This window comes from Ranitomeya imitator, chromosome 5 (genome assembly GCF_032444005.1).
Source record: "Ranitomeya imitator isolate aRanImi1 chromosome 5, aRanImi1.pri, whole genome shotgun sequence".
Classification (NCBI taxonomy): domain Eukaryota; kingdom Metazoa; phylum Chordata; class Amphibia; order Anura; family Dendrobatidae; genus Ranitomeya; species Ranitomeya imitator.
In genome coordinates, this window is record NC_091286.1 from 397,196,037 (window position 1) to 397,208,723 (window position 12,687).

The 12,687-nt window shown below is 40.2% G+C and overlaps 1 protein-coding gene across 2 annotated transcripts in view; it reads right to left on the reverse strand.

The window, feature by feature from the left end:
- Window positions 1–396: 396 nt before the first annotated feature.
- Window positions 397–12,687, reverse strand: part of DLGAP2 (DLG associated protein 2) — a 927,399-nt gene continuing 915,108 nt past the window's right edge. For both annotated transcript variants that reach the window (XM_069726918.1, XM_069726917.1), the window contains 2 exons: window positions 7,464–7,616; window positions 397–2,091 (listed from right to left, as the gene is read on the reverse strand). In XM_069726918.1, the coding sequence (XP_069583019.1) occupies window positions 1,873–2,091; window positions 7,464–7,616 (372 nt within the window). In that variant the 3' untranslated portion in view covers window positions 397–1,872. The remainder of the gene's footprint in view (window positions 2,092–7,463; window positions 7,617–12,687) is intronic.

Consider the following 12,687-nt stretch of genomic DNA (forward strand, 5'->3'; position numbering starts at 1 on the left):
AATAACCATGTATAAGTATATAAGGGGACAATACAAATATCTCGCTGAGGATCTGTTTATACCAAGGAAGGTGACGGGCACAAGGGGGCATTCTTTGCGTCTGAAGGAGAGAAGGTTTTTCCACCAACATAGAAGAGGATTCTTTACTGTTAGGGCAGTGAGAATCTGGAATTGCTTGCCTGAGGAGGTTGTGATGGCGAACTCAGTCGAGGGGTTCAAGAGAGGCCTGGATGTCTTCCTGGAGCAGAACAATATTGTATCATACAATTATTAGGTTCTGTAGAAGGACGTAGATCTGGGTATTTATTATGATGGAATATAGGCTGAACTGGATGGACAAATGTCTTTTTTCGGCCTTACTAACTATGTTACTATGTTACTATGTTACTAAATGCTAATTAATAATTTTAAAAAAAGTTTAGGTAATGGTATTAATGATACATTTTTTTATTAAACTTCATTAAAAAGAAAAAAATACTAAAATGTTTAAGGCTTTTTATCACCAGATCTGAAGGTTTTAGTTTTGTCAATTTCCTTTTGCAACCATATAGAAATACTATCGTTGAAGGATATAGCAGCTACATTACATTAATAGTTATTTTATCCTGAAACTAAAAAAGCCCTTTCTGCTAGTTAGCCACACACATAAAGGGAAGCTTTATGATATATTGGACAAGAAAAACTGAACTGAAATTTGAGGTTACATGGTTCCTCTTTACGTCAACTGGAGATGTGAAAAATTGCTACATTCCCTTATTCCCTTACACTGTCGTATGTTGAGACAATCAAGGTTTTAATGAAATCTGGTAAGGAAGAAAAATAATTTATATAAAAATAAATTAATAAATTACAGGTGTAAACCACATATCACCATTACTATACCTTAAAATAACTATCAAAACGGAAAGATATCTACCACTTATAGTCATGATTTTAAAAATTATTACCACGTCACAACTGGCATTTTAAACAGCAAACATTCATATTTGTAAGGATGCCCTGTCAACATAGTAGTAGCTTTGAGTGTGTGTTAATATAGCATATACAACAATGTATTAAAAATAAAGACAAATGTAAACTGAAGTGTAGAGTCCATGGAAGGAAGTTTGACTATCCATTTCATATTGGGTTTCAAAACATCTTTTTGTTAAGGCATTCACTTTCTTTCCACAGATACACTCATGAAGTCTTCTTGCATTTCGAATACATGGTTGGATTGTAGAGTGCAAAGGGTTTACCCGACAAAGGGTTGTATATGAGCCAAACAGGTTCTTGGAGGTTCTATTTTTCCAAGCAACCAAGTGAAATATTAGAGATTGGTGGGTGATCTTTGGTTGCTCTATGCAACCTGCTAATGTGAATAGGAGCAGCATAGTTACCTATCTTGTCTGATCTAAATGAAATAAACAGGAGTTCAGAGAGTAATGCATTCATTTTCCCCTGCATTTCTAATGTGTAGCACCTTCTACTTGGATTAGCTAATGCCTCTAATGAGTGGCGAGATGTACCCATTTAGTTATTCTTGTTTCTCAAGATCGTGTAATTTATAAAAATAGAAATAACCAAGAATTTAGGCTGGGTTCCATCTTGGAGGTTTTTCTCGTTGTCCTCTGAGAACATGTTGGAGAAGTCAGGTCTCAACAAGCCCTATGCATGTAGCTGATCTCGAGTCAGACATGGGTAGCAAAACAAGGAGTTTTTGCAATGAGTTTAGCAAACTCGGAGGAAATGAAATAGCATTCCACTGCGCTTATGGCACAAAGAGCACAATGACAAGGGCATATATAAGTAGAGAGATTAACTAAAATGATCAGGTGTGCTACAAACTGTACAAATATGTTGTTTAAAAAAGACCAATACAGTGCTTTGTTCTTAAAGCCTAGTTTGGGCTTCCGGTATGTATATTTCGATGCTGTCTGCACGCTCACTGGCTGAATTTTGCCGGAATGAAGCCGCTCTCTTTGCCGCCATTAAGCGTCTTCTGGCTTCTTGTCTTTGACGGTCAGGTAGGTCCAGAGACCTTTCTCGAGTGACAGGGAATTTTCCCCTGGAAGTTTTCTTTGGTATTGCAGGTGGGAATTTCTTGTCATCCTAAAAATCATATAGAAATTATGTTATTTAATTTAAAAAGCGTGAAATATTTCTCATAGCAAGGAAACCTGCAGTAGGCTGTGAAACTCAGCTGGAATGCTCTGTTTCTAATTTGCTCAACCTTAAAGGGAACCGATCACAAGATTTTCCAAATATAAAGTACAACCATCAACTTTAAGGTCTATTTTACCTTTTACAGTTTTCTAGTAATCTGTATGTAAGTCCTCAATCCCCTCTGCATAGCACACAAAATACCTTGTTATTTAAGCCCATACGGTGTGGTCTGGTCTTATGGGCATCACTGGTCTTGATTCGGTGCCTCCTCTCGTTGCAATCACAGTTCTTCCACTTGCTTCATGTGGATGATACATCTCACGTCATCCACACAGTGTCTCCCTTTGCAGGCGCACTTCTCTCTAACCTGCTGAGGGCAGAGCAAGGTACTATAATGCGCATGTGCTGGGAGAGTCCAAAGAGTGCCAATGACCTGGAAGTGAAGACGGCGCATTGCAGTACTTTGCGCTTCCCTTAGCAGGGCACAGCAAAGTATACCTGTGCAGGAGGGTGATTAGGGGACACTGCGTGGATTATGTAGGATGTGTCATCCACATGAAGCTAACAGGAGTATAGTGAGTGCGACAAGAGATCAAGACCAGCGAGATGCCCCTTTTAGGGGTATAATAAAAGGTATCTTTGTGCTATGCAGAGGAGATTGGGGATTTACATACAGCTTAACAGAATACTGTAAAACAGGTCTTAAAGGGAACCTGTCACCTGATTTTGGCGGGACAGGTTTGCGGTCATATGGGCGGGGTTTTCGGGTGTTTGATTCACCCTTTCCTTACCCGCTGGCTGCATGCTGGCCGTAATATTGGGTTGAAATTCATGCTGTGTCCTCCGAAGCACACGCCTGTGCAAGGCAATCTTGCCTTGTGCACGCGCAGTATGCTTTGCCCAACTGCGGGCAAAGCCGAAAAGCATTAGTGCGCATGCAGCCAGCGGGTAAGGAAAGGGTAAATCAAACACCCGAAAACCCCACCCATATGACCGAAAACCTGTCCCGCCAAATTCAGGTGACAGGTTCCCTTTAAAGTTGGTGGCCATACTTTATATTGGGAAAACCTGGTGACAGGTTCCCTTTAACTTTACGTTCACACAAGGCGTTTCTTCAATGTTTTTCTTCTGCAGCAAAACCTGATCTCTTGGCAGGAAAGAAGCTGCAGAAAAAAAAATGTTTTCTATGGTTTTTTTTTGCTTTTTTTATGCGTTTTTTTTGCATTTTTTGCGGCAGTTTTGGAATGTTAGATTTGTGCCTTGTGAATGCTCATAAAGTTTAGAGTCAGGTTTTGGCACAAAAAACGCAGCAAAACCTGATACTTGCGTTTCTGGTGCATTTTTGCAGCATTTTTTCACCACCCATTTATTTCAATGGGTGAAAAAAAACGCTGAAAAAACGTTGAAAGAAGTGAGATGCTCTGTTGTGCAAAAAAACATGCATAGCACAAAATCCTGATGACAAAAAAACCAAGCTGTGTGCATGAGATTTCTTAAATCTCATAGACTTTGCTGGTACTGTAAAATGCAGCTGAAATTTTTCATAAAAAAACATAAAAAATGCTGCAAAAAAGCCTGGTGTGAACTTCGTCTTAGAGAAATAATTTTCTGGTGTCTTGCATGTGAGTATGCATTTAATACTATAAACTGTAACTTTGTGTGGTACAGAGATTTTTACAGTAAACCTATATATGGGATAGCAAAGTCTACAATGTTATTCCATACCATAAAAAGGTATGCCAACCTATATTGGCCTGGTATTTTCCAAAAGGATATTTTCTCATCAAAAGTCCTGCCAACACATGATATGAGCCGGCAGTATAGCAATAACACAGATATATATCATTATTTATAATTGAAATATATGTTAATTGAGCCGCTCTGAAAGATTCAATATCTGACAGGAATGCCTTGTCTAAAAGCTCCCTGCCATGCTTGGTCATCATTGGAGCTAAATAAATTAGAGTAAAATTGAATTCTACTCAAATAAAAAAAAAAAAAAAAAAAATTTGTGGATTTTTAAAAATTTTTTCTGAACAATAAGGCCATCAAAAGGTTAATAAAAACACTATTACTCACCTTACTCCTCACTTCTCCAGTCCATTTGCTCCTCACCATTACCTGTCCTTTCCTCGTTGCATCTTCTGATCCACACCAAGAGTGGTGATGAGGCTCTGGACATTTCTGCGTAAGCATGCGCAGTATCACAGCGCACGTTGCGACATCATGACGTCGTGACTTTGTGCAGGCTTGTGCAGAACCCTCCCAGACCTTATCAAAGTCGGAAGTCCCAGCCTGGTGGAAGAGGCCTGGGAATTTAGGTGTGAGAGGAGGAGATGAGAAGATATGACAAGGACTGAAGGGTGTCCATGAGGAACAGAGGAGTCAGAGAGGTGAGTGGTAAGGTGAGTACAAGGATTTCTCTTTATTTTTGACATGTTGCAGTTATTATGCTCCAAGACCAAATTAAGGGACATTGAATTTGTGGAGAATAACTTCCCAGTAAAATCTACGCACACAGGCAAATTCGAATGTTGCCTTATCCGCTCATTTCTGGTCTCAGAAGTTTTAACCCCTTAGATGAGGTTAGGTTAGAAACTTTGCATTCAAAGGGTTTGACTGAGGGTTTACCATGTTGGCTGTGGGGCCAACGAAGGCCTAGTCCCCCCAGGTCCCAGTCAGCGTAACACTGAACAACAACAATGCTTTGAAATACAAGTAGAATAAAAAATCTCAACTACAAATAAAACCTAACTCCTTTTTTAATTATATTATTTTACTAGCTGAAGAGCCTGGCGTTGCCTGGGCATAGTAAAATCTGTGGTTAGTTATAGCACCTCACTTCTCTTATTTTCCCATCACGCCTCTCATTTTCCCCTCACATCTTTCATTCTCCCCCTCACATCTCTCATTTTCTCCCTCACACCTCATTTTCCCCCTCACTCCTTATTTTCCCCCTCAGTCCTCTTATTTTCCCCTTCACTCCTCTCATTCCCCCCTAACACTTGTCATTTCGACCTCACATCTGTCATTTTCCGATCACTCCACTATTTTCCCTCACTCCTCTCATTTTGCACTCACATGTTTTCATTTTCACCTCACACCTCTCATTTTCCCCTCAATATATACATGTTTGTCATCTCCCTTATATATAGTATACACCTGTATGTCATCTCCTGTATATAGTATATAACTATGTCATCTCCCCTGTATATAGTATATACCTGCATGTCATCTCCCCTGTAAATAGTATATACCTGCTCTATGTCATCTCCTCCTGTATATTGTATATACCTATGTGTCATCTCCTCCTGTATATAGTATATACCTGTATGTCATCTCTTCTGTATATAGTATATACCTGTATGTCATCTCCTCCTATATATAGTATATACCTGTATGCCATCTCCCCTGTATATAGTATATACCTGCTGTATGTCATCTCCTCCTCTATATACCTATGTGTCATCTCCTCCTGTATATAGTATATACCTGTAAGTCATCTCTTCCTGTATATAGTATACACATGTGTGTCATCTGCTCCTGTATATAGTATATATCTGTGTGTCATCTCCCCTGTAGATATATGTACCTGTATGTCATCTCCTCCTGTATTAGACCTCGTTCACACGTTATTTGGTCAGTATTTTTACCTCAGTATTTGTAAGCTAAATTGGCAGCCTGATAAATCCCCAGCCAACAGGAAGCCCTTCCCCCTGGCAGTATATATTAGCTCACACATACACATAATAGGTCATGTGACTGACAGCTGCTGTATTTCCTATATGGTACATTTGTTGCTCTTGTAGTTTGCTGCTTATTAATCAGATTTTCATTTTTGAAGGATAATACCAGACTTGTGTGTGTTTTAGGGCGAGTTTCATGCGTCAAGTTGTGTGTGTTGAGTTGCGTGTGGCGACATGCTTAAAGCGACTTTTGTGAGATAAGTTTTGTGTGGCGACATGTGTGTAGAAACTTTTGTGTGTCGAGTTGCATGTGACAGGTTAGTGTAGCAAGTTCTGTGCAGCAAGTTTTGCGCATGGTGAGTTTTGCACGTGGTGAGTTTTATGTGTGGTGCGTTTTGAGTATGTGCAAGTTTTGTGTGAGGCAACTTTTGCATGTGTGGCAACTTTTTGTGCATGTGGCAATTTTTCCGCGTGTGCAAGTTTTGCATGTGGCGAGTTTTCCATGAGGTGAGTTTTACACGTGTGGCGAGTTTTCCATGAGGTGAGTTTTGCACGTGTGGCTAGTTTTGCGTGAGCCTAGTTTTGCCTGTGGCGAGTTTTGCATGTGGCGAATTTTGCGCGTGGCGAGTTTTGAGCGGTGACTTTTGTGTTTTGACTTTTATGTGGCGAGGTTGGTGTATGTGTGGTGAAATGTGTGCTGAGGGTGGTATATGTGTTGAAGCACGTGGTAGTGTGTGGCGCATTTTGTGTGTGTGTTCATATCCCCGTGTGTGGTGAGTATCCCATGACGGGGCCCCACCTTAGCAACTGTACGGTATATAGTCTTTGGCGCCATCGCTCTCACTCTAAGTCCCCCTTGTTCACATCTGGCAGCTGTCAATTTGCCTCCAACATTTTTCCTTTCACTTTTTCCCCATTATGTAGATGGGGGTAAAATTGTTTGGTGAATTCGAAAGCGCGGGGTTAAAATTTCGCCTCACAACATAGCCTATGATGCTCTCGGGGTCCAGATGTGTGACTGTGCAAAATTTTGTGGCTGTAGCTGCGACGGTGCAGATGCCAATCCCGGACATACACACATACATACACACACACACACACATTCAGCTTTCTATATTAGATATAGTCAACTTACTGATTTTCTTTCCTTTGTATTGAGATAAGCAAAAGAAAAAAAGATAAGCACATGACCTTATAAGTGTAAATCACATGTGTGTGTGTGTGTCATGTGATGACTGATGGAGCAGTGAAGTAGAGCAGAATCCTAATGGTGTGTACATTACATAATGTTCGGATTTCCCATTGATAAGATTTTTTAGACTCTGGGTCTAATTTTATACCTTGGCTTGAAAACCACTGTAAACACTGGTTGAAGAAACATGAACAACATTCACTATTATGAAAACACCAAACACAAATCTGAAAAAGACCTAAAGACTAGATTTACATTCTTTCACAATGCAAAAAATATATTGTTTGGCTTTTAAAAATGAAATTGATTTAATAATAAAAATGTTTGAAGACATGTATCCAGTACATTATGAGATGATTTTGTAAAAATATTACAGTTTACTAGAACACTGTGTTAGAATATGAGGAATAGGACGTGTTATTTGCTATGTATGCTCCCACCTTCTTTTCAGGAGAATCCATTGCTTTCCAATCATTGGCTTTCAAATGGTGCAACTTGTCAAACTTCAAGCTTACATCCTCAATGGATAATTGCAGGAGGTCCCAGAATCCTGCTAAGTCTTGTGAAGTAGGCCTAGGCATTGCACTTGGATCCTTAAAGTTAAAAAAGGTAGAACAAATCTTTAAATATTAGGGATGGAAAAAAATTACAAAGAAATGAAGTAATATATTTATTTTGATATAACAACTGTTTTCACATAATATTATAACTAAAGGACCATAATGACAAAGGTGAAAATACTGTTCTATCTAATCTCGTTCTTATCAGTTCTTGTTTATATCATCAACAGCAAAACTTTTTCACATTAAAACACTTTTTCACATTAAAGCTGACCCAGTATTCAGATGATTGACTTGGCTCCAGCTTCGTAGGGCTATAATCACACAACCCTGAGAGATTGTGAATTCATTTTTTCACAGGTGCCATCCTAGTTGTTTGTGATTTTTTTTTCTTCTAATCCGTTTTTCTTTTTCACTAAAGTAGGCAAACTGTCTAAATGGTTTTATCCATCGACTCTTAACAATATATCAGTTACAAACAGATGCTCATAGACTTTAATGGCAGAGCCTGATCTGCAAATTGTACATTCTGAGTGTCACAGATCAGACACACGGATCTGTGTTTAACCCCGGTTTGGTGCGGGCTCCGGCGATGAGCCCGCAACTTTTCCGGCACATAACAGCTTATCAGATCAGCTGACGTGCCCAAAACAGCCATGGGTGGAATCGCGATTCACCCACGGCTGTTAACATGTTAAATGCCGCTGTCAAGCGCTGACAGCGGCATTTAACATGCACGCGCAGGAAGAGCGTCATTACCTCCTCCCATCAAGCGCCTGTGTCACATGACCATGCGTCGTCGATGGGTTGGCATGACAACCCGGGGTCAGCAGGAGACTCCTGTGGTTGTCATAGCTGGATCGCTATGCGCACCGTCTGGTGGTCGTCACTCATAGCAAGTGAGTATCTCTGCTGTATACTGTAGAGCAGGGCTGCAGCCCTATTCTATATAGCAGATGCGATCAGACAACTGCAGCTTCTAGTCCCCCATGGATATTATTGAAGCAAGTAAAAAGTTAAAAAAAGTTTTAAAAAATAGTTAAAAAATTAAAAAAATATAAAAGTTCAAATCACCCCCCTTTCGCCCCATTCAAAATAAAACAATGAAAAAAATCAAATATACAAATACACATATTTGGTGTCAATGAGTTCAGATTCACCCAATCTATCAGTATATTAACCCCTTCATGACCCAGCCTATTTTGACCTTAAAGACCTTGCCGTTTTTTGCAATTCTGACCAGTGTCCATTTATGAGGTAATAACTCAGGAACGCTTCAACGGATCCTAGCAGTTCTGAGATTGTTTTTTCGTGACATATTGGGCTTCATGTTAGTGGTAAATTTAGGTCAATAAATTCTGCATTTATTTGTGATAAAAATGGAAATTTGGCGAAAATTTTGAAAATTTCGCAATTTTCACAATTTGAATTTTTATTCTGTTAAACCAGAGAGATATGTGACACAAAATAGTTAATAAATAACATTTCCCACATGTTTACTTTACATCAGCACAATTTTGGAAACAAAATTTTTTTTTGTTAGGAAGTTATAAGGGTTAAAATTTGACCAGCGATTTGTCATTTTTACAACGAAATTTACAAAACCATTTTTTTTAGGGACCACTTCACATTTGAAGTCAGTTTGAGGGGTCTATATGGCTGAAAATACCCAAAAGTGACACCATTCTAAAAACTGCACCCCTCAAGGTACTCAAAACCACATTCAAGAAGTTTATTAACCCTTCAGGTGCTTCACAGCAGCAGAAGCAACATGGAAGGAAAAAATGAACATTTAACTTTTTAGTCACAAAAATTATCTTTTAGCAACAATTTTTTTATTTTCCTAATGGTAAAAGGAGAAACTGAACCACGAAAGTTGTTGTCCAATTTGTCCTGAGTATGCTGATACCTCATATGTGGGGGAAAACCACTGTTTGGGCGCACGGCAGGGCTTGGAAGGGAAGGAGCGCCATTTGACTTTTTGAATCAAAAATTGGTTCCACTCTTTAGCGGACACCATGTCACGTTTGGAGAGCCCCCGTGTGCCTAAAAATTGGAGCTCCCCCACAAGTGACCCCATTTTGGAAACTAGACGCCCCAAGGAACTTATCTAGATGCATAGTGAGCACTTTGAACCCCCAGGTGCTTCACAAATTGATCCGTAAAAATGAAAAAGTACTTTTTTTTCACAAAAAAATTCTTTTAGCCTCATTTTTTTCATTTTCACATGGGCAACAGGATAAAATGGATCCTAAAATGTGTTGGGCAATTTCTCCTGAGTACGCCAATACCTCATATGTGGGGGTAAACCACTGTTTGGGCACATGGTAAGGCTCGGAAGGGAAGGAGCGCCATTTGACTTTTTGAATGAAAAATTATTTCCATCGTTAGCGGACACCATGTCGCGTTTGGAGAGCTCCTGTGTGCCTAAACATTGGCGCTCCCCCACAAGTGACCCCATTTTGGAAACTAGACCCCCCAAGGAACTTATTTAGATGCCTAGTGAGCACTTTAAACCCTCAGGTGCTTCACAAATTGATCTGTAAAAATGAAAAAGTACTTTTTTTTCACAAAAAAATTCTTTTCGCCTCAATTTTTTCATTTTCACATGGGCAGTAGGATAAAATGGATCATAAAATTTGTTGGGCAATTTCTCCCGAGTACGCCGATACCTCATATGTGGGGGTAAACCACTGTTTGGGCACATGGCAGGGCTCGGAAGGGAAGGCGCGCCATTTGACTTTTTGAATGGAAAATTAGCTCCAATTGTTAGCGGACACCATGTCGCATTTGGAGAGCCCCTGTGTGCCTATGCATTGGAGCTCCCCCACAAGTGACCCCATTTTGGAAACTAGACCCCCCAAGGAACTTATCTAGATGCATATTGAGCACTTTAAACCCCCAGGTGCTTCACAGAAGTTTATAACGCAGAGCCATGAAAATAAAAAATAATTTTTCTATCCTCAAAAATGATTTTTTTAGCCTGGAATTTCCTATTTTGCCAAAGATAATAGGAGAAATTGGACCCCAAATATTGTTGTCCAGTTTGTCCTGAGTACGCTGATACCCCATATGTGGGGGTAAACCACTGTTTGGGCGCACGGCAGGGCTCGGAAGGGATGGCACGCCATTTGGTTTTGTAAATGGAAAATTAGCTCCAATCATTAGCGGACACCATGTCACGTTTGGAGAGCCCCTGTGTGCCTAAACATTGGAGATCCCCCAGAAATGACCCCATTTTGGAAACTAGACCCCCAAAGGAACTAATCTAGATGTGTGGTGAGGACTTTGAACCCCCAAGTGCTTCACAGAAGTTTATAACGCAGAGCCATGAAAATAAAAAAAAAAAATTATTTTCTCAAAAATGATCTTTTAGCCTGCAATTTTTTATTTTACAAAGGGTAACAGGAGAAATTTGACCCCAAACGTTGTTGTCCAGTTTCTCCTGAGTACGCTGATACCCCATATGTGGGGGTAAACCACTGTTTGGGCACATGCCGAGGCTCGGAAGTGAAGTAGTGACATTTTGAAATGCAGACTTTGATGGAATGCTCTGTGGGCGTCACGTTGCGTTTGCAGAGCCCCTGATGTGGCTTAACAGTAGAAACCCCCCACAAGTGACCCCATTTTGGAAACTAGACCCCAAAAGGAACTTATCTAGATGTGTGGTGAGCACTTTGAACCCCGAAGTGCTTCACAGAAGTTTATAATGCAGAGCCGTGAAAATAATAAATACGTTTTCTTTCCTCAAAAATAATTATTTAGCCCAGAATTTTTTAATTTTCCCAAGGGTAACAGGAGAAATTTGACCCCAAAAGTTGTTGTCCAGTTTCTCCTGAGTACGGTGACACCCCATATGTGGGGGTAAACTACTGTTTGGGCACATGCCGGGGCTCGGAATTGAAGTAGTGACGTTTTGAAATGCAGACTTTGATGGAATGCTCTGCGGGTGTCACGTTGCGTTTGCAGAGCCCCTGATGTGCCTAAACAGTAGAAACCCCCCACAAGTGACCCCATTTTGGAAACTAAACCCAGAAAGGAACTTATCTTAGTGTCCACACATGATGTTCTATACCGTATAATGGCTACACATGATGCTCCATACTGTATAATGACCCCACATGATGCTCAATACTGTATAATGACCCCACATGATGCTCAGTACTGTATAATGACCCCACATGATGCTCAATACTGTATAATGGCCACACATGATGCTCCATACGGTATAATAGCCACACATGATGCTCCATAGTGTATAATGGCCACACATGATGCTCTATACTGTATAATGGACACACATGATGCTCCATACTGTATAATGGCCACACATGATGCTCCATACTGTATAATGACCCCACATGATGCTCAATACTGTATAATGGCCACACATGATGCTCTATACGGTATAATAGCCACACATGATGCTCCATAGTGTATAATGGCCACACATGATGCTCTATACTGTATAATGGACACACATGATGCTCCTTACTGTATAATGGCCACACATGATGCTCCATACTGTATTATGGCTACACATGATGCTCCATACTGTATAATGGCCACACATGATGCTCAATACTGTATAATGGCCACACATGATGCTCCATACTGTATAATGGCCACACATGATGCTCTATGCTTTATACTGACCCCACATGATGCTCAATACTGTATAATGGCCACACATGATGCTCCATACTGTATAATGGCCACACATGATGCTCCATACTGTATAATCACCACACATGATGCTCCATACTGTGTAATGGCAATACATGATGCTCCATACTGTATAGTGTCCACACATGATGTTCTATACCGTATAATGGCCACACATGATGCTCCATACTGTATAATGACCCCACATGATGCTCAATACTGTATAATGACCCCACATGATGCTCAGAACTGTATAATGACCCCACATGATGCTCATTACTGTATAATGGCCACACATGATGCTCCATACGGTATAATAGCCACACATGATGCTCCATAGTGTATAATGGCCACACATGATGCTCTATACTGTATAATGGACACACATGATGCTCCATACTGTATAATGGCCACGCATGATGCTCCATACTGTAAAATG